At 44.7% G+C, this 19,647-nt stretch overlaps 2 protein-coding genes and 1 non-coding gene across 45 annotated transcripts in view; all 3 read right to left on the minus strand.

The window, feature by feature from the left end:
- Window positions 1–2,821: 2,821 nt before the first annotated feature.
- Window positions 2,822–5,438, minus strand: HAX1 (HCLS1 associated protein X-1). 3 transcript variants are annotated; one of them, XM_059882801.1, is made up of 8 exons: window positions 5,286–5,406; window positions 5,077–5,165; window positions 4,511–4,773; window positions 4,148–4,359; window positions 3,677–3,728; window positions 3,449–3,555; window positions 3,229–3,319; window positions 2,822–3,085 (listed from the first exon to the last, which is right to left on the minus strand). In XM_059882801.1, exons 3-8 carry the CDS (start codon window positions 4,746–4,748, stop codon window positions 3,000–3,002), a joined length of 786 nt encoding a protein of 261 aa, XP_059738784.1. In that variant the 5' UTR covers window positions 4,749–4,773; window positions 5,077–5,165; window positions 5,286–5,406; the 3' UTR covers window positions 2,822–2,999. The 3 variants fall into 3 exon arrangements, with proteins under 3 accessions (XP_059738784.1, NP_001039418.2, XP_059738783.1); NM_001045953.2 differs by lacking the exon at window positions 5,077–5,165 and having other exon boundaries at window positions 4,148–4,335; window positions 5,286–5,438; XM_059882800.1 differs by lacking the exon at window positions 5,077–5,165.
- A 407-nt stretch (window positions 5,439–5,845) lies between these two features.
- The window catches only part of UBAP2L (ubiquitin associated protein 2 like), a 71,633-nt gene continuing 57,831 nt past the window's right edge, over window positions 5,846–19,647 (minus strand). For 15 of the 41 annotated variants that reach the window (XM_059881040.1, XM_059881038.1, XM_059881039.1 and 12 more), the window contains 10 exons: window positions 18,568–18,763; window positions 18,389–18,477; window positions 16,909–16,962; window positions 16,127–16,208; window positions 15,276–15,493; window positions 14,809–14,914; window positions 9,825–9,892; window positions 8,579–8,776; window positions 8,111–8,161; window positions 6,616–7,260 (listed from right to left, as the gene is read on the minus strand). In XM_059881040.1, the coding sequence (XP_059737023.1) occupies window positions 7,165–7,260; window positions 8,111–8,161; window positions 8,579–8,776; window positions 9,825–9,892; window positions 14,809–14,914; window positions 15,276–15,493; window positions 16,127–16,208; window positions 16,909–16,962; window positions 18,389–18,477; window positions 18,568–18,763 (1,158 nt within the window). In that variant the 3' untranslated portion in view covers window positions 6,616–7,164. 41 annotated transcript variants of the gene reach the window in all.
- On the minus strand, window positions 16,285–16,419 carry LOC112446112 (small nucleolar RNA SNORA58). The gene has a single exon (XR_003034184.1). It is a non-coding gene; the product is annotated as a small nucleolar RNA SNORA58 (small nucleolar RNA).

A 19,647-nucleotide genomic window follows, 5' to 3' on the forward strand; every position in this document is an offset into this window, starting at 1 on the left:
AGTTTGTATCTGTTAATCCCTTACTCCTAATTTGTCCTCCTTCCATCCCTCTGCCCTTTGATAACTATAAGTTTGTTTTCTAAGTCTGTGAGTCTGTCTCTCTCTTTTATGTACATTCTTTTGTGTTATTTTTTAAATTCCACATATAAATGTTATATAGTATTTGTCTTTCACTGACTTATTTCACTAAACATAATATTCCCTAGGTACATCCACATTGCTGTAAATAGCAGTATTAATATTTTACTTTTTAAAGGCTAATATTCCGTTCCATATATATATATATATATATATACACACACCATTTTAAAACTATCAAATGTCACTTATTAAATTCAAAATGATGTCATCAAAAGAAAGATTTGTACAGATTTTTTTACTTCCTTGCAGAAATCACACATTGCAAAAAATTTTTTATTCAAGTATATTTACTTACAATGTTGTGTTAGTTCTAGGTATACAGCAAAATGGTTCAGTTATGTATGTATAATCTTCTTCAGATTCTTTTCCCTTATAGGTTTTTACAAAATAAAGTATGGTTCCCTGTGCTAAACAGTAGGTGCTTGGTTATCTACTTTTTATACAGTACTGTATGTATGTTAATCTCAAACTCCTAATTTATCCCTCCCCCACATCCCCACTTTGGTAATCGTAGGTGATTTCTATGTCTGTGGGTTTATTTTTGTTTTGTATATAAATTCATTTGTATCTTTTTTTTAGATTTCAAACATAAGCAATATCATATGGTATTTGTCTTCTTCTGTCTGGCTTACTTCACTTAGTATGATAATCACTACAACCATCCATGTTGCTGCAAATGACATTATTTCATTCTTTTTTATGCCCAAGTAATATTCCACTGTATATGAGAATCCCATGGACAAAGGATCCTGGAGGGCTACAGTACATAGCATTACAGAGTGGGTCACAACTGAAGCGACCTAGCATATGCATATATATAAATACACACACACATCATTTTAATCCAACCGTCAGTGGACATTTAGGTTGCCTCCATGTCTTAGTTATTGTAAATGCTTCTGCTATAAACATTGGCATGCACGTACCTTTTCAAACTACTGTTCTGATTCTTTCCTGATATATACCCAGAAATGGAATTGCTGAATCATATGGTAGCTCTATTTTCAGTTTAAGGAATTTCCATATTGTTTTCCATAGTGGGTTCATCAATTTACATCCCCATCAACAGTGTGAGTTCCCTTTTTCCCATATCCTCGCAGTTCAGTTCACTCGCTCAGTCACGTCTGACTCTTTGCGACCCCATGAACTGCAGCACACCAGGCATCCCTGTCCATCACCAACTCCCAGAGTTCACCCAAACCCACGTCCATTGTGTTGGTGATGCCATCCAACTATCTCATCCTCTGTCGTCCCCTTCTCCTCTGGCCCTCAATCTTTCCCAGCATCAGAGTCTTTTCCAATGAGTCAGCTCTTCGCATGAGGTGGCCAAAGTATTGGAGTTTCAGCTTCAACATCAGTGCTTCCAATGAACACCCAGGACTGATCTCCTTTAGAATGGACTGGTTGGATCTCCTTGCAGTCCAAGGGACTCTTAAGAGTCTTCTCCAACACCATCCTCTCAAACACCTGTTATTTGTAGACTTCTTGATGAGTCATTCAGACAGATGTGAAGTGATACCTCATTGTGATTTTGATTTTCATTTGTATAATCATTAGCTAAAGAGTCTAACAATGTCCGACTCTTTGTGACCCCACGGGCTATAGTCCATGGAATTCTCCAGGCCAGAATACTGGAGTTGGTAGCCTATCTCTTCTGCAGCAGATCTTCCTGACTGAGGAATTAAAGTGGGGTCTCCCACATTGCAGGCGGATTCTTTACCAGCTGAGCTACCAGGGAAGCCCCTAATAATTAGCTATGTTAAGCATTTTTTCATGTGTCTGTTAGCCATCCACATGTCCTCTTTGGAAAAATATCTGTTCGTGTCTTCTGTCCATTTTTGATGGGATTTTATTTTATTTTTTTGGCAGGAGGATGGGGCACACAGCATGTGGAATCTTAGTTCCCCAACTAGGGATCAAACCAATGCCCCATGCATCGGGAGCATGAAATCTTAACCACTGGACCACCAGGGAAGTCCTGACTCGATTTTTTTATATTGAGTTCTACGAGCTCTTCATATATTTTAGTTACTAACCTCTTGTCAGTCATATCACCTGCAAGTATTTTCTCCCATTCCATAGATTGTCTTCTTGTTCTATTGGTTTCTTTTGCTCTGCAAAAGCTTTTAAGTTTAATTAGGCTCCATTTATTTTTGCTTTTTTTTTTGCCTTGGGAGACTAATCCAAGAAAATATTGCTACAATTTATGTCACAGAATGTTTTACCTATGTTCTCTTCTAGAAGCCTTATGGCTCCATGTCTTACATTTACATCTTTTTATTTTTCTATCTGGTGTAATGTTCTGATCTACTTGTTTTGTGTGCAGCTGTCCAGCTTTCCCAGTACCACTTGTTAAAATGACTAATAATGCTTTGCCAGTTATATTTTCTCTGAATTATCCAATCATATTAATTTCACACAAAGGGAAGCAGTTTTTCCCCTACACTTACATACATAGTTTTTTTAAAACTGATGCATCCGCATGTGGAAATTTCCCTGGAGATAACACTAGTCATCTATTCATAAGGAAAATCATTTCCTAAAGGTAACTGGTCCTTACTTATCAAAATCAGTTTTGCAAGTAAAGCAAAGAGATAATTTTTTGTGGGCCAAGTTAATTGGGGAAGCCCTGGATAGTGTGAGAAAGTGGAATAGCCATGACAAAACCAAGACCAAAGAATTAGCATAAATAAAGGTTTTATTGGTCAGTTTGGGTGACTGACAAACTGACAGACCTTCAGTTCACTGTTCCACACGCCCAAGGTCCTGAGGTGGCAGGAAGACAACTAAGCCCATTAATACCGAGAAAGGGTGGGAGGTGGAAAGAATCTAAAGGCCTCTGAGATGAATTAACAAGGCTACCGGGACCGGAACCAACGTCCTAGGAACAAATCCAGGATGGAAGAGGAATCATCCAAGGATGGAGGTGTTGGTGATTCTGGACCTAAGGGAACAAGTGATACAGGCTAAATGAAAGAGATTGGAAAGAGGCAAAGGAGGGCAGTAATGTTAAAGGGTAGGAGAGAAACGGTTCCCTTTCCCATGGAATTAAGAGATGGATCCCTTTGGTTTATACTCTTCACTTACCATCTCTAGGACTGCTGCCTGCCTCTTGATGGGTTACCGTGGTCTCTTTCCGGCCCTCACTATCCACCACAGTCCGGCGCTCCTCTACAGTCTACAAGGAGAAGTCCCCCCACCATATCCCTAACATCACTAAAGGTGAGTTCACTGGTTTCTTTACATAGTCCCCCTTTCCAGAACATTCTCTGGTCACAGCTGCCTTTACCCGTCTCTCCCAACTCACCCCATCTGGCTTAGTGATCTTGGTCACAGAGACACTCTTGAAATAGGATTTGGGTTGGGGCTGCAGAACTGGGCCAAGACCCTCCTGAGAAACCTGGGAATCAAGATCTAGAAGGGCACAGAAAGGAAACAAGAAAGAGTCCAAAGCGAAGACGGGGACAAACGTGGCGACAGAAATTTCAGGGAGGGAGACCAAAGGCTAGTACATGTCGTCTCCCTCCAGACTCACCATTGTCTTCTCTGGCTCTAGAGTGGGGGGTCACAGGCCACGTATCATCAAACTGTAGAAGAAGCCAAAGTAGGTCAAATGACACCTTTCAATCTGAAATCTGAAGGGCCCCAGAACCCAAACTATTTCCAAGTTCCAAAACCACTTTTTTTCAGGAGAAATGATCCCAGCAGAATGGCTTTCTTTACTCACTCCTCCTCCTTCCTACCTGATTCATGTATTTCTCTACCAAAAAGCATTCCTGAACTGACACTTTTCTGTCCTCCTTCAACATTTCTGCTTTCTCCAAGCATCGTCTACAGTAATTTTTAACAAAAAGCAGAACTCCCATTTCCTCCCAAAGAAAATCCTACACAAAGCTTAATATACAAAACAGACAAATACAACCCAAGTCTGTTAGATTCCAGCAAGGTTTCCAGTCCTTAAAGTCAGTGTCTCCACAGCTCCCACTTCAAGCCCAGATGTACTCACCCTATGAAAAGGTCTCTGGGGGCCCCAGTCTGGTGCTGGTTTGGAGGATTCAGATCTTGCATCACTTTCCAAGCCCCCACCAAAGATCTTGGGCTGGTGACTATCTGGATACTTAAGCATTGAGTCCCGAAGCGTCTGTCCTTCCTGCCGTCTCTCACCAGGTGTCTCTGACTCAGGACCTGGAAGTTCTGCAGAAAGGTGGCCGGTGGATGCTGGGAGTGGGAAAGGACTTGGGCTCTTTTAAATCTCCTTGAAATCATCAGCTTTCTCACACTTCCCAACCCCCCCCGCCCCCCCCCCGCCACCCCCAACTACTCTCTGCAAGAAGAAACCACAGGTTCTTCCCCAGGAGCATCCACACACCAGGAGGGCGGGAAGGCAAGGTCCAGGCCCCCATCTCGCTGAAGATGTTATTGAAATCCCGTACTAGGTCATCAAAGCCGAAGTTATCGTGGAAACGCATTCCTCCTCCTGGGCTGAAGCTGAAGCCAAAGCTAAATTCCTCGGGGGACTGGGGACCCTCAAACCTCGAGTTCCCACAGCCCCACGTGACTCCTTCTTCTTCCTCTTCCTCATCATCTTCGTCTTCATCGCGAGTCATTCCTCCAAAAAAGGGATCTCTGTGGCTAGGGGTGGAGGCAGATTAGCCACCAAAATTTCAGCACTACTTAAACCATAACATCAGTTAACGCTCGACGAGTGGGACAAGAGTTGGGATCTGAGAGCCTGAAGTGAGGGTAGAGGACTGGCCATCGGGTTTGTTTTGCTTCATCAGTCAGTCCTCACCTCGTGCCCCGCCCCCGCCCCCAACGCTTCCCCGCGGCTTTTCTTAAGTGTTTCCCAGCCCCTCCCCGCCCCCAAGGTCTTGCTCACTTGTCCTCTACCCCGGAGCCCCATTGTCTTCCCCACCCGGTCCCCTGTTGCATCACCCTAGATTGGAGAAAGGCTTAAGCGGCTGTTTGTTCTCTTAACGACCGCCCTGGTTACTGTCGGGGGCTGAGTGTTGAATGTTGACCTTCTTTTCCGCAGGAGTTGTAGGAGGGTAGAAAAGGATGTTTTTCCAAAAACAGGGTGTCAAGGGTCAAGCTCCCCTCAGAGTACTCCCACCCCTCCGTGTCTGGCCGGAACCCGTTCTCACCTCCGAGGTCCAGAAAAGCCGAAAAAGCCCCGAAAGAGGTCAAAAAGGCTCATTCCCATAGTGGGACTCGAACCTTTGAAGCCCACAGCAGGTAGCAGCCGGAGCTACGCTGTCGGAAATTGAGCGTAGCGTCAGACCACGCTGCCGGAAAGCAAGCATGCGATCGCACTGTCGTAAAACAACCGTAAGCCGGACGTCGCTGAGGGGCGGGGCCGGCGATCCTATCAAATTCTAAAGGCTTTCTTTTGCCCCTACCTGCTCCCTGTGAAGGGAAAGGGCGTACTGAAGTTTTATTTCCCAACGAACACTTGCCCTCTAAGCCAATTCTTTTGGCCGACTAACCCACTCCAATAGGGTTTCGAGGGTTTGACGCTTGATGACACTGGAGACAGCCGCCAGAGGGCACCCCACCCACACAAATGAACCGGACCCAGACCCTCCCTCATTGCACTCACCACACCCACGGACCCGTGTTCTGCCTTAAGGCACCTCGCTCCCTTCTTTCATCCCGTGCTTTTCGCCTGACTTAAGTCTAGTATTAGAGGAATGGACAAAATGTATCAAGCTTCTTCTACTTTAATAATGACATCCCCAGAGTAAGACACAGGAATGCATGGGTTTAACTTCATCTCTCCAGCTATTAAGTAGTTTGTCAAGGTAGGCTCTGTAACCATCAGAATACACTTTGTAAGAGAGAAGAGAAATCTAGTCAAGTTTTGGGAAGAAAGAATTTGGAGGTATAAGTATCCCCTTTTGCCTGACTCAAAGCCTCTCCCCCTCTCTGCCCCCACCTCCTTCCCAAACCCGGCCTTGCTCCAGCCGCCTCCTCTTCCAGGGTCTGGGTATTAGCTATGTGAAACGAAAACACTCACGCAGCAAGACCCACTGCTTCAGTTTTGCTAGCCAACAGTGCATGTTTTGCCCTCACTTCTTCCCAGTTCATTTGCCTGGACCCATCTAAATTAAACTTTGATTCTATTGATACAAAGTGATTTCTTTCAGTTCTTGCTTAATCCTCTCCCTTTCCACCCAGTATCAGCTATCCCACTCCCTTTCACTGCTTACAATCTGCTACAGATCTGAAGGAAATGAAGATTTGCAATGATTCTTTACAGGCACCTCTGTGAACTTTTTGAGGGAGGGCGAGGGAATCCCCTCAAGGGCAGCACATTAAGGTCAGAGGAGTTCTTAAAGGGCGAAGATTTCGTTTTTATTCCACCGCCTTCGGGGCCTGCTAGAGAAGGCCCAGTTGGTACAGTAATATTTATTCACCAAGCTGGTCATCGACGAGACTGAGGACATCCTAGACGGAGCAAGAATGGGCAGAGGCTGAAGGTAGAGGTTTTCTTTTTATATATACAAGACACATTAATCCATTAAATTTGAGGACACAGTACAAAAAAAAAAAAAACCACTTCAACTAATTTATCTGACAATGCTGTTCATATTCATGACGCCATTTTTTGTTGTTGTTGTTGTGTTTCCTAATAATAAAGGAGGAGACTTAGGGCTGTTGGGCTGATATATATTTGGGGGTCCCCCCTCCCCACCTCACCCACACACCACCAGGGTGAACAGGAGGAGGAGAAGAGAGGGCAGGGCCCACAGCAAAGTTTCATAATCTTGAATGCAAGGGAGGAGGAAGAGAGGAAAGGAAGAAAAAAAAAAAAAGGAGAAAATACAAATCCTATAATACATACAACAGAGTGGGGATGGTATGGGAATGGGACAGACATGAAGCTGAGGCATGGGGTGGGCCGCTGGGGGTGGGGGGTAGCGGAAGCCCCCCACATTCTTTTCTCTCTTTGATGCTGTTTCCATAGTTGCCAGGCTGAGAAGCCCTCTCAGAAGATGGGACCGGGAGAAGAGGATCGGGGCCTCAGTTGGCCCCCCAGCTGTAGCTGTTGTAGGCAGACTTGTTGGTCTGGGGCTTCTGCGGGATGGAGCTGGTCTGGCTACGTTGCCCGCTGCCCGTCTGCAGGGGAATGGGAGGGTGAATGGGGAGGAAAAAGATGTCGAGTTAGTGGGACAAATTTATGACATCTTCAAGTGGAGATTTAGAAATTGTTTTACTCTCCCATTCCCCTGGCTTAGAAACTACTCTGAAGCTTGCTTCTCAACCATCAGAAATTTGGTTTATACAGCAGTTAAGAGCACCTCTGACAAGTAAAAAAGCACCTATAACCATTAAATAAGGGAAAGATGAAAAGAGGGTAGGATACTTTTGGAGGCAAGATAGTGAATCAGTTCTACTCATTTTCAATTCCACCTCCCCCCACCCTCAAACTCATCCTCTCCTGTTCCAGAAGGCTACTCTCTAGAGAGAATTATGGCCCCTTAGAGATGGGTAATCACAAGGTGATTTCACTTTCATTGATCCCTATAAATGCCTCAATTTGGGTATCTGTAGTTGACAGCAAGGAAGTCCTTACTCTAGCTGCCCAAGCCCACCTATGAGGAAGGGGGAGAGGTCACTTGCACCAACCCAGGGCTCCCCAGCCCTATCACACTTCACATCTGTGAGCCTATTTCAGGGAACATAAGAGAGTCTGAGGCCCCAGGCTCCAGATGCTGCTCCAAGAATCCTTTCCATTCCAGTAACCAAGTGTTTCAAGAGTCAGGGAAGGGTAGAAAGAAAAAGAGAGCATTGAGGAGGGGAGGACAAGAGAGGAACGGGAGGCCAGAGAGCTCAGCAAGGTGTTTGTGTTTGTGTATCCCGACTTGTGACCGTGCAATCTCTTCTCTTCAAGTTCCCTGAGACTGTGGAGGTGAAATGGGGACTGAAAAGGAGTGGGTTCAAGCATATCATCATTCAGTTTCATTACCTGCTCCTCCTGCTGGCGCTGGCAACAGAGAATCATCTGCAAATATGGTAGCTGAGGCAGAACCAGGATATATGGAAAATAAAGGGACAAACTTTTGACAATAGAACTCCACCATTAGAAGGGAAAGCTATAATGTCAGGGAAGGGGGAAGGCTGGGAGAGGTTAAGAGGGGAGGTGTGAGCCAGGTCTGATGGGATGAGGACAACTGTGCTATGGGAGGAGGTGGAGGAGAAAGGCGCCAAAGGCATCGGGGGGAATGAGGCTGCCATCTGGCCCCTCCTCTGACGTATCCTTTGCCGGCCACTCGTGTTATGTGCGCTGTGTCTGTATGTGCTGTGTGCCCATGGCTGGCGCTGGGGAGGGCTGGGTGAAGGTGGCGGTGAGGAAGGGTAAGAAAAGGAAAGGGGAGGTAGTTTTAGGGATAGGAAGGAAGAGGAAGGGAAAGGAAAGACGGGGAAGGGCTATTACCTGGCCATCCTGCTGCAGGTGATGGTGAAGGATCTGGGAGTGCGGCTGCTGATGGGGAGTCAGGATGTGCATAAAAGGGGCAGGTGGGTAGGCAGCAGCTGTGGCCGGATTGATGGGCCCCCCACTTCCTAGGGCTGAAGGCAAGTTGAAGGAGGCAGCAGGAGTACCGGAATGAAAACCTTGTTTCTCAAAGGACTGCTATCCAGGAGAAGAGGAGGAGAGAGAGCAAAAGGATCAGCAAACTATTCCTTGGGATTTCTGAATCTAAGGTCCCCCACCCTGAGCGCAGCATGGCGTCACAGAGGAGTGCTGCACCTGAGGTCAGATAGTCAGGCCTCAGCCTCGGTTCTCGTCTGTAATAGCTGTGTGACCCTGGAAAACTGCTCCGTCTCTCAGCCTGCTTTCTCTTACATGAATCAGGGATGCTAGTAACCTCTTGGTTGTAAGGACCAAGTAAGAGGACTTGGTGTGAGATCACTTTGTGAAATCTAGCATCATTCATGAACACAGTGAAATATGCTGACCACTATTAGCACAACCTCTGGAGTTGGGTAAAAATAAAAACTTGTTAGATATTAAAAAAAGAAAATGAATACACACTGAGGAATCTTGAGTGTTAATGGTCTTGGTCATGAAGCACTCCACCACAACTCCTAATACTTTACCTGGAACTTTTAATTATTTATGGTGTGTATGTGGGAGCAACACAGTACTAATCTGTGCATAATTTGGATACCTCACTTTAATTACTGGGCTGTGTTGTATCCTTTCCCACTCTGTTACAGACTTACAAAGAATGGGAAGAACCACTTTCCTTTCATTCCGTTCTTTTCTCTGAGAAACTTATGAAAAGGTTGGGAGTAAGGGGCCAGGAAAACGTGCAGTAAACAACATGACATCACAACAGTTTACCACACTCCACCTTCCTGTAACATTTTTCCTTTTTTTTCCAAGAGGGCTCAGTTTAAACTTCAAGAACTCACTCACTTTCTAGTAGGATGGGTTTCCTGATACCTCTCCTAAGAGGACTGTTCTTGTTCAGTCTTTTCCCGCCCTTTGGCCATATGGCTTGTGGGATCCTAGTTCCCCTACCAGGGATTGAACCCAGGCCCATGGCAATGAAAGTGCCAAGTCCTAACCACTGGACAGCCAGGGAATTCCCATGTTCAGTGTTTTTCTATCACTGCAACTCCACCTCCTCGATGTCCATCTCTCTTTCCAGTTCTATCCAGAGCCAGGCACCTACCTGGGTTTTGGAGTACACAGAACCCGAGATATCTGGCACGCCTGTATTACTGGAGGTGACTGACACACCTGGGGGAGGAGGAAACAGACAGGAGGATTAGCTCTGCTAACTGCCTGGCCCCATCCCTGGGAAATGATGATGCGTGTGGCTTTTCTAGCTAGAGCACTGCAAGGGAATTTTGGTCTGTTTTTCCAACTTCATGTCAGTCCTGAGGAATAAGAGCTCACGATACAAAAAGGTTCTCTAAGGGGTTCTCTTGCCCTTTCCCGATGTATACTGTTTATGTGAGAGTGAGGGGTGTTGTTTTTGGGAGCACCAGGGAATATAGCCAAACTTCACTAGCCTATGGCTTTCAAAACTCTCTGTGCCAAAGCCCAACAGGATTGTATTAAACTTTTCATGTCCTTTTCAAATCAGTCAGCCCAAACTCCACTCAGTTCTGCAATCTTGCTGCTGAGTGGGCTCAAAATTCATGGGCTCCACAGCATAAGGAAAGTGCTAACGGAGCAGTTCAGTTCAACCCCCAAGAGCACTTTCATTCTCAGAGCCTCAGTTTACTTGGTCCAGCTTCCCTATTGTCTTGGTACTACTAGGCTACATACTTACGATTTACAAAGCAAATTTCCATTTACTCAATTTAAGCCTAAGTGTGGAGAGGAGAGAGGGTAGACAGGGTTAGGCTCTTATAGCCTAGGTGGAACACAAAATCCAACTGTTCATTCTAGTTTACAATTTCAGCTTTTCTATGAGGTAAAAGCTCTAATCCATACTCCAGCAACTTATGTGTTTCCTATTGAAAAACTCCCTACCACCATGATGATTTTATGGAAACCACAACAGTACAATTCCCCATTTTAATCTGTACTCCTTAAACTGAAATACACATACTGTACCTCCCAGGGTATGGGGCAGTAAGAATAGGAAAAAAAGCCATCAGGTAAAATAACCCAGCATCTTACTAGTGAAAACTGTATACAAATACTGAAGAAAAAGTAACTGAAATTTTACTAGGAAACTAGTAAACTAGTTTGTTTTCTAAAGATCTGTTACATCTCAGAAGGTGAGATAAAACGAGACTTCAAAAAAACATTGCATTTCAGGCTGGGTCTTTGGATTTTCCTCTGCTGTTAGGAGAACTTTGATGAGTTTTTTAGAACTAAACTGACGGAGTCACACAACACACACACACACACACACACACTGATGGAGTCACAAAAGAGGAATCCTCCATTTACCCACAGTTCAATAGCGATCTCCATTCAAACTCCAAAATCCAAATCCTCCCTAGACCAAGGCAGCCTTCAAAAGCTAAGCCCACCTTGGACAGCCACTTTAGAATCTTCCCAATAGAAGTGGCGTTTACCCTGGAAAACCCTCCCATATCGTAAGTCCAGACAGTTTCAGGGAGGAACAAACACTAACTAGGAAAAGTAAAGAATTACAGACACTAATGGATGGCTCAGTGAAGAAGAACCTGCCTGCCAATGCAGGAGATGCCGGGTCGGGAAGATACCCAGGAAGAGGAAATGGCAACCAACTCCAGTATTCTGTCCATGGAAATCCCATGCACAGAGGAGCCTGACGGGCTACAGTCCGTGGGGTCGCAGGAGAGTCAGCCACAACTTAGCAACTAAACAACAGAAACCAAGCATGAGAAAATACTTTCCCATCTTCAAAGTATCAACTCTACATTTCAATGGCACTGGAGTAAAAGGGGACAAAACAGGAACTAATCAGGTAGTTTTTTCCCCTTCCTTTTCCAGCTTTCAGGTGCCCATTTGGCAAATCACTGGTAACAGGCATAACTTTAAGAACAGGAGTTCATTTATGGAAAAAGCTAAGCTAACGAGGTGGTTTGTGTGGAAGGGTTGAGAGTAAGGTGTAATGGACAGGATAAAAACAGAACATCTCTGAGGGAAACCAGAAGAGACAATGACCTTTACAGTGAAGGTTCAAACAGCTTGCCAACACCCCTTGGTCATCCCATACAGAATGGGAGAAACGGCTGTTCTCAAGCCTAGTGGTAGGAAGGAATTTAGTTCCAATGTGCCCTTAACTGGTCTCATTCTTTCTAGAGGCTGGACTGGCTCAAAAACAGCTTCTAGTCTAGAAGCCTTGATTGGGCTACTGGTTGAAATAATTGGAGATGGAGAAAAACACAGAAGAGTGTAGTAGCCCTAAATGGCCTCAGTGTAAGCATCTGAGACGCTAGAAAATAACAGGCATTCATTTCCCTACCTATTGTTCACCAATTAGAAACCTCAGAGTTTTGCTTTCCTTCCAGCAGTCAACATCCCCAGGTTAATCCACACTCCCAAGCAGTGATGATCATACAAACACAATGTGGACGGCGGGGAGGAGAAACAGCAAGAAATCTCTCCCAGCCTGGCAACCCCTGAGAAAGCTGGGCACACTCAAAAGACAAAATTTCTTCAGAGGGCTGGGAACAAATACAAAGAAGGTCAAATATCTGGGTTTCCAGTTAACCAAGGACAGAGTTCTCACTGTCCAAGCTAACTCTATGAATGAAGGGCATTAAGAGGGGATGAGCATTTCCATAGTCAAGGAGGTGTTTAACCAAACCTCTCCCATACATCCTTAGCTACACCCAACAACTGCGAATTGACTAATATTCCACAATCCCTAAAAAGCCATCAAGGGACTCTAAGAACAATGTTCCAGGCTAGAAGAGTGTCCACAGCCCGAGTCATCAACTAGCTGGTCACGCAAGACTTTATCAGATCTCAGCCAGCCATGTGGCCTCTGGGAACCAGATGTGGGTACTAAACCTGGAAGATACTTTCATAACAACAGGTCTGAACACCATCTCTTTAGCCTTTCACAATGACATGACACTAACTTTTCTGTCCTTTCCTCTCTGCTTATGTCAGAGACAAGGGGAAGATCTAAACTGAAAAGTGAACAGCTATAAGCAGCATGGAGAATGGAGAATTTTCTACAAACAGCTTTCTTTACCAACTAATCAACAGGCTGAGAACTGAGGCCACTTCCCTTCCCCCACCTTAATAGATTCACCATACTGAAAAGTTAATGGTTCTTTGACTATGCTGGGGTTTGACTGAAAAGGCCACCCTCCACCCACAGCACAATGTTGGCTCCTAGTGTCCAAAAGACATGCACGGAAAGAACGCCAGAGTTAGCTAAAGAAATACCACAGTTTATTGAAGACTACAAATATTTTGTTACAAGTTGAAACTACATGCCTTCCAGAAATCAAAAGCAACAGCAGGTGTGTGCATTGATGCTTCAGAGGAGGTGCTGCACCGCTTGAATTCGAAATGGGTAAGACAGGGTCAGACACATGGGGCAGAGGGAAATGAGGCAAGGGCAAGTTCAAAAGCCCAGAAGGTATCCACCAACTCATTCCCCCAAGCCACGCAGGCCATGGCCACAGCTCAGCAGGCTCTCCTCAGTGGTCTGGTTTCTGAAACAAGACTTCAGTGCAAATTTATACACACACACAAAACACAGCCCCCGGCCTTGGGCCAAATTAGCTCTCTGCCGTCCAGAAATGCTTGTAAGGGGGTGGATATTTTCTTCCTAAAAGGAATCAAATACATAAAAATAAATGAATTTAGAGGTTGATGAGGAATGGGATGACAAGAGCCCTCTGTGGGGTTGGGAACTGGGGGTTCTCAAAGGGTTGTTATAGGTTTCTTAAATCTTAGGGAAACAGCTGGGATTTCCAAAATCCGGTAATGCCATCTTCTTATATTACCAATCATCTACCTCTTAAAATTCTTGAATCTGGTCCAGTTAAGACCTAAATCTAAATTCCTGTAATAGGGCCACTCCAACACAAGAGCTTGTAAACCTCCCTACCAAGGACTGGGGCTGACCTGCTGAGAGAGAGGGGTCCCTAGCCACAAGGAGTCTGGGTATTAACGATTTAATCTCAGTGAGTCATCTCAGGATTTCTTTACTTCGTATCTCAACCCACTGTAAGTCATACAACACAGTTCAAAGCTCCACCTGATGATAGTTTCCAGACTTACTGCTCTCTTTCTCAGCTCAGTTTCCCAGTTACTGAAAAACCTTGGACAAGTTTAACCATCTGGAGCCCATACAAGGGTGAAGAACACAGATGTAGCTCCATCCAAACCACCGTGAAACCATAACTGAGCTAAGAATTTTAAAGAACAACCCTCAACCTCAACCCCAAGCAATGGCAACCACTTACTCTCCATACACATCTACAAGGCACTGAGAAAAGTAGACAGAATTATTTTATTCAAAAACTCTTACTTCCTGTCCCCCAAAAACAGACAGTAGGTGTCAGGTATGAGAGCAAAGGATAGGATAAATACCTTTTAGGTCAGCGTCCATTCAGAGGATCCCCGTATTTCCCTCCCTGCCGTCAGCTGTACAATGGAGTTTGTGAAAAAACCAGCCACACAAATGAAGGAACCCAAAGGTCCAACTCTCCCTCTATTGAGCATTTGTGCCCTACTCCCTTCTTTCCTCATCTTAGGCCCTCTAGATAGGGAATAAAACGAGGGGCCACATGAAGAAAGTTGTACTATAAAGAGATTGCAGCCAAACCTACCACAGCATGCTAGCTAAGAATCCATTTAACTCTTCTATTCACTGAATGAACGTATCACCTACTGTACTTACCGGTACCTTAAATGTTAACACCTGGCCCCACTGAAAGATCTCAGTAAAATCTTGTGTAGATTTGGGTGGGCCCCTTGCTTCCCACCCAAAGTTTAGGCCAGCCAACATATTCTAATAGCCAATTTGTGCCCCAGGGCATTCTCATCATGAGTAATGAATACGTGTTCTACTATTAAGCTCCTCTGTTGGTGCTGCTCAGACAGAAACCCAAGTCAGACAAACATGAACAATCATACCTGGAGCAGCAGCACACCCTTACCAGCCCTATTTTCTCAAGCTTCGAATCTTCCTCCCTGAAACTCATTTAATAACATCCCAATGACAGCCAGGGTCAAGGTGAGCTTACCAGTGTTGTATCCATGAGACCCATAACCACTTGGCTGTTGGAAAGGGGTGGCTGATGCATTCACACTGACATTCACACCATGCTGCTTGGAAGAGGTAGGAGCCACCTGAAGAACAAAAGGCCAGCACTACAGTGAAATGGCGGCAAAGTACCATTTTAACCCACTCCAGAGACTGGGCATTCAAGATGGCTACCCATCCTGAGGCAGACTGTCCCGTTTGCTTAGCAAAATGGCTCAGGGAATGAATGACAGTCTGAGGGAAGCAAAGCTATACATTCCCCCTTTAGCTAATTCTGACAACACGTAGTCCCTTACCCCAATACCACCTATCCAGCCCCAGTCCCTCTCCCAGGCCAGAAGTGGAAATTGTTCCTCCTTATTATTTAAAAGTCATCTAGCTTTGAAAGTAGCTAGGATAGTGTCAAGGATTCTTCACTACAAGTAAAGACCAAGTCCAAGCACTTACAGGGAACACAGCAGGCCCATACTGGAAGGTGCTGGGGAGGCCAGGAACCCCTGTGTAGTATGGCAGGCTGGTGTAACTGTAGCCAGGAGGCAGCGCCGGGTTCAGGAATGTCTGCTGCGTGGTGTGGTGAGTCTGCGTCTGGTTCTGTTGGGGTTGGGCCAAGGTTGTGGCTGGGGCCGGGGAGGAGGCATCCCCGCGGCCGAACTTTGTGAGGTCACCTGTGAAAGGAGAGGCTCAATATATCTGCCTCTTTTACTCCCCACATCAATGTAGAATTACCTCTTCTGATTTCACATGATCCAAGAGAGCCTTGGTTAACGTTCAATTCTGTGAATTTTATTTTTTTGAGGCTCCGTTTAGCGTCGCTCAGGACACACTCTGCACAATGCCAGTCAAGGACTAATAACGCACGGCTGTGCAATGCTGTGGCAGAGACAAGCTTCCAGAATAAAGCTCCTATGTGGTTTCTCTGCCCACCTGTGTTCTTTCATCTCTTCCCTACCCCACCCCCTACTTCCTCTCTCTGCTTCTCCTCCATGGGGAAAACTCCGCATTGGACCTGAAAAACAATGACAGTCAATAAGGACAACAGGTCAGGCCTATAGCCTGGCAAGGCAATAAGACTGCCATGTAAGTAGGGAGCAAGAGCAGAGATGAGCAAAGGAAGGCCAGGTCAACCACTGTACTTATTTTGAATCTACCGACCCTCTACCGACCCTGATTCATGACATCCATTTTGTATAATATTTCTGTCAAAGATCTTAATTAAGGTGAAAACTGGATCTACTAATCAGGTTTCTGCTACCAATACCAACACAGCTTCCCTTTATTCAGCCCCATCCCAATCCTACCAGAATAAGGGTTGCTGGCCAGGCTACCATCCCTCCCAGTCAGCGGAGTGGTGGGTGTGGGAAATGGGATGCTGTAGTAATCCTGAAAGAAATAAAAGAGAAGAGACTCAGTGCCACTCATTATTGGCATGACACATCATACAAGATGAGAAGCAAGAGAATGTTGGAGAACTGCAGTTCATCCAGCCATTAATGAGCTGGCAAGAGCTAGCACAAACTCCATATTACTCTTGCATACACTGTCCCCCCTGCCTGGCCACAGGGATAGTCAGGCAAGGTCTACAAGTATGCCCACCAGGAAAACGCTCCAAGTCCATCAGTACCAATAATATTCTAGATAAATCCTAAACCTCTAGATATAATCCCTAATAGTCTATTACTACTGAGAAAATACATCTTCCTTCTAGAATTCATCAAAGTGTGTGAGACATAAAGGAAGCTTAAAATATGTTTAATTCAAAGATGTCACAACTTTTTTTAAGTGACTTTCTTTTTTTAAAATTTTTTTTTAACTTTACAATATTGTATTGGTTTTGCCATATATCAACATGAACCCACAACAGGTATACACGTGTTCCCCATCCTGAACCCTCCTCCCTCCTCAAAGTGACCTTCTGTTAGAACCACTCTCTAAGTACATCCTAATATATCTTAAAGTATGTATATGGAGGTATGCGTTGAGAAAAAGCCAAGTCTGTGACTTATCAAGTAAACATCTGGAATACTTCAAACATTAATTTAAGATCACTTTCTTTCCCTGAGCTCTATAACCATATACTCACCAATGGAAATCTTGTCTGAAGCATCTGCAAGTCATCATAACCATATACCTGTGGCTAAAAGATACAAACATGTAACAATATTAATGGGAACTGGTCACGACAGTAGCAAACCAAGGAGCTAAGAGACAAAATAAATCAACAGAACTTTCATCCTCATTCATGAGAAAAAAGAGGACATAGATTATCTCCTTCATTTTCTTTAAGAAATGAAATGCAAAGAGATTACATGATTCATGAACGGCCTTTAAGTTTTCCTTGAGCTACATAATGATTCAACTAGGCTGTCCTCTGGGTAGCAGTGGGGTACATAAGTCACACATGAATAGTTAACTTTATTTTACCACTATTTTTCTCCTTTAGCCTTCAAAATATGGCTTAAAATTTATCTCTCTCAGAAAGGATTCACATTTTACTCTATTGGGTACTAAGGTAGTGTGTTAATTATTTAAAAAGTGCTACTGGGTATTTCATTTGTATGATAATCTAAACTCTCTGAGGGCAAAAACAGGTGTTTTGGGGTTTTTGGGGGGAGTATTTACAATGCTGTGTGAGTTTCAGGTGAGTAGGTGGTTTTTTTTGATCCTTTTTCCATATAGGCCGGAGAAGGCAATGGCAACCCACTCCAGTATTCTTGCCTAGAAAATCCCATGGATGGAGGAGCCTGGTAGGCTGCAGTCCATGGGGTCGCTACGAGTCGGATGCGACTGAGCGACTTCACTTTCACACAATGGAGAAGGCAATGGCAACCCACTCCAGTGTTCTTGCCTGGAGAATCCCAGGGATGGCAGAGCCTGGTGGACTGCCATCTATGGGGTCGCACAGAGTCGGACACGACTGAAGCGACTTAGCAGCAGCAGCAGCCATATAGGCCATTAGAGTACAGAGTTGAGTTACCTGTGCCATATAGTAGGTTCTTATTTTATATACAGCAACCTCCCCATTTATCTCTCCCCTCCTGTATCCCCTGGTAATCATAAGTTTGAAAAACAGGTATTTTAAAAAAATGTTTTTAAATAAATATCCTTCATCTTAATAAGCACTGAATACATGAACCTGACACAAAACTCAGCAAGACAAAAGACTACTCCTGTCATTCACCTATGCTCAGAGAACCACGTGCTAACTCAGGGAACTCTACTCTCATCGGGTCAGAGCCAGCACAGACCCCCAGGGATTAGGAATCAATCCAACTAGAGAGAATAATTTTCCAGGAAACTGTGAGGGATTCCAGTTAGGCACTCGGGCCTTCAGCTTCTGAGGCCCAGTAATTGTTCCACACAGAGAAAATACACAACAGAGGACCTAGTCTAGGTTGAGTCCTTCCTCTTAAAAAAAATTATTTCCCCCTGAACTACAAAGATTAAAGACTACACATGATAACCGCTCATTTATTATGTATAGTCTTCCACCTGAAGTCACAGCAATAAAGACTAGGCATACCACCTTCCTCTTTTGGAAAAGATCATTCAGTCTCACTTACCGGGTAGGCATGTAACAGCCCTGGAGCCATAATATATGGATTAGGCAACAATGGCGGGACCCCAGGAGGGAGGTTGGGAGGAGCTTTTCCTAAAAGAGAAATTATATTTTTATCCTGTCACATCATTACTTTGCTCCTCCATCCCAAAGGAAGGCAATTCAACTTCTACACAGGGTTACCTGAAGTCGTAGCAACTGAGCTTCGAGTGGAGGCTGTGACGGTAGAGTTGCTGCCTAGGCTGAGGCCCAAGCTACTGCCACTATTGAGACTGGAGGAGACACTGACCACTGGCGGGGGAGCAGAGACTGTGCTGGATGTGGTGGAGAAAGTGCTGGAGGAAGAATGGAGATTCGCCTCACTCTCCACGCTCGTGTGCTTCAAAAAGGCAGTGCAGTGGAAAAGAGGAGGAGGAAACAGTGATTAGTCTAACAGGTCAGGAAAGACATTCCCTTCTGTTGATTTTAGCACACCAACTTCCCAATTAAAGAGGCTGAGGAAGGGTACTGGTCATCCTTTGCCAAAGTAACTAGAATAAATGATTAAATACTCTCCAGCTACACATTCTCCAAGATTTATCTGGTAAAGATGGTTAGCAACGGACCCACTGCACATTATCACCCTGTTCAAAAAGCAGCAGAGCGAGTAGGGACAAACTCCCCAGAAACCAATACTGACTGCCCAATAAGGAGACAAAAGATAAAGTTAGGTCTGAAAAATACATTATAAATGCCTCCTCGCCCACTCTTCTTTGCTAGGCTAACACAACAGACAAGTTCACAGGCTAGAAAAAAGTACAAATTCTAATGCATTTAAACCTGAAATAGTGTACTGGAAGAAAGAGAAAATCCTAAGAAAGCCTTAGTCCTCATTACCTTGTCCCAGGCTTTTGACAAAACAGACATGCTTTCCCTGAAACAGGTCCTTTTGAAGTGAGTTTTCTTCCTTACCATCTCAGCTTAATTCCACAAGTATAGTTGTCACAAAATCACAACAGTGAACTTAATTCTTTAGCTCAAAGTGCTCATCTGGCCTTTACTTTCATAGGATGCCTAGACTCAAACTGCTTATTTTCAGGACTCAGGTTTGGCAAATCCCGGAGTGAGAATGGCTGTATCAGTTAGAAAACAATGTTCTTACAGAATTTATCACAGCATACATAGCCCCACCCAGTTTCAGTGTCTTTAAAAAAATTTAAAAAGTCGTATACTAAGGAAAGCCATTTCCAGGGCTTTAAGAATTGGCCCACAGCTCTGCAGTAT

The sequence above is a fragment of the Bos taurus genome, chromosome 3 (genome assembly GCF_002263795.3).
Source record: "Bos taurus isolate L1 Dominette 01449 registration number 42190680 breed Hereford chromosome 3, ARS-UCD2.0, whole genome shotgun sequence".
NCBI classification, from domain to species: domain Eukaryota; kingdom Metazoa; phylum Chordata; class Mammalia; order Artiodactyla; family Bovidae; genus Bos; species Bos taurus.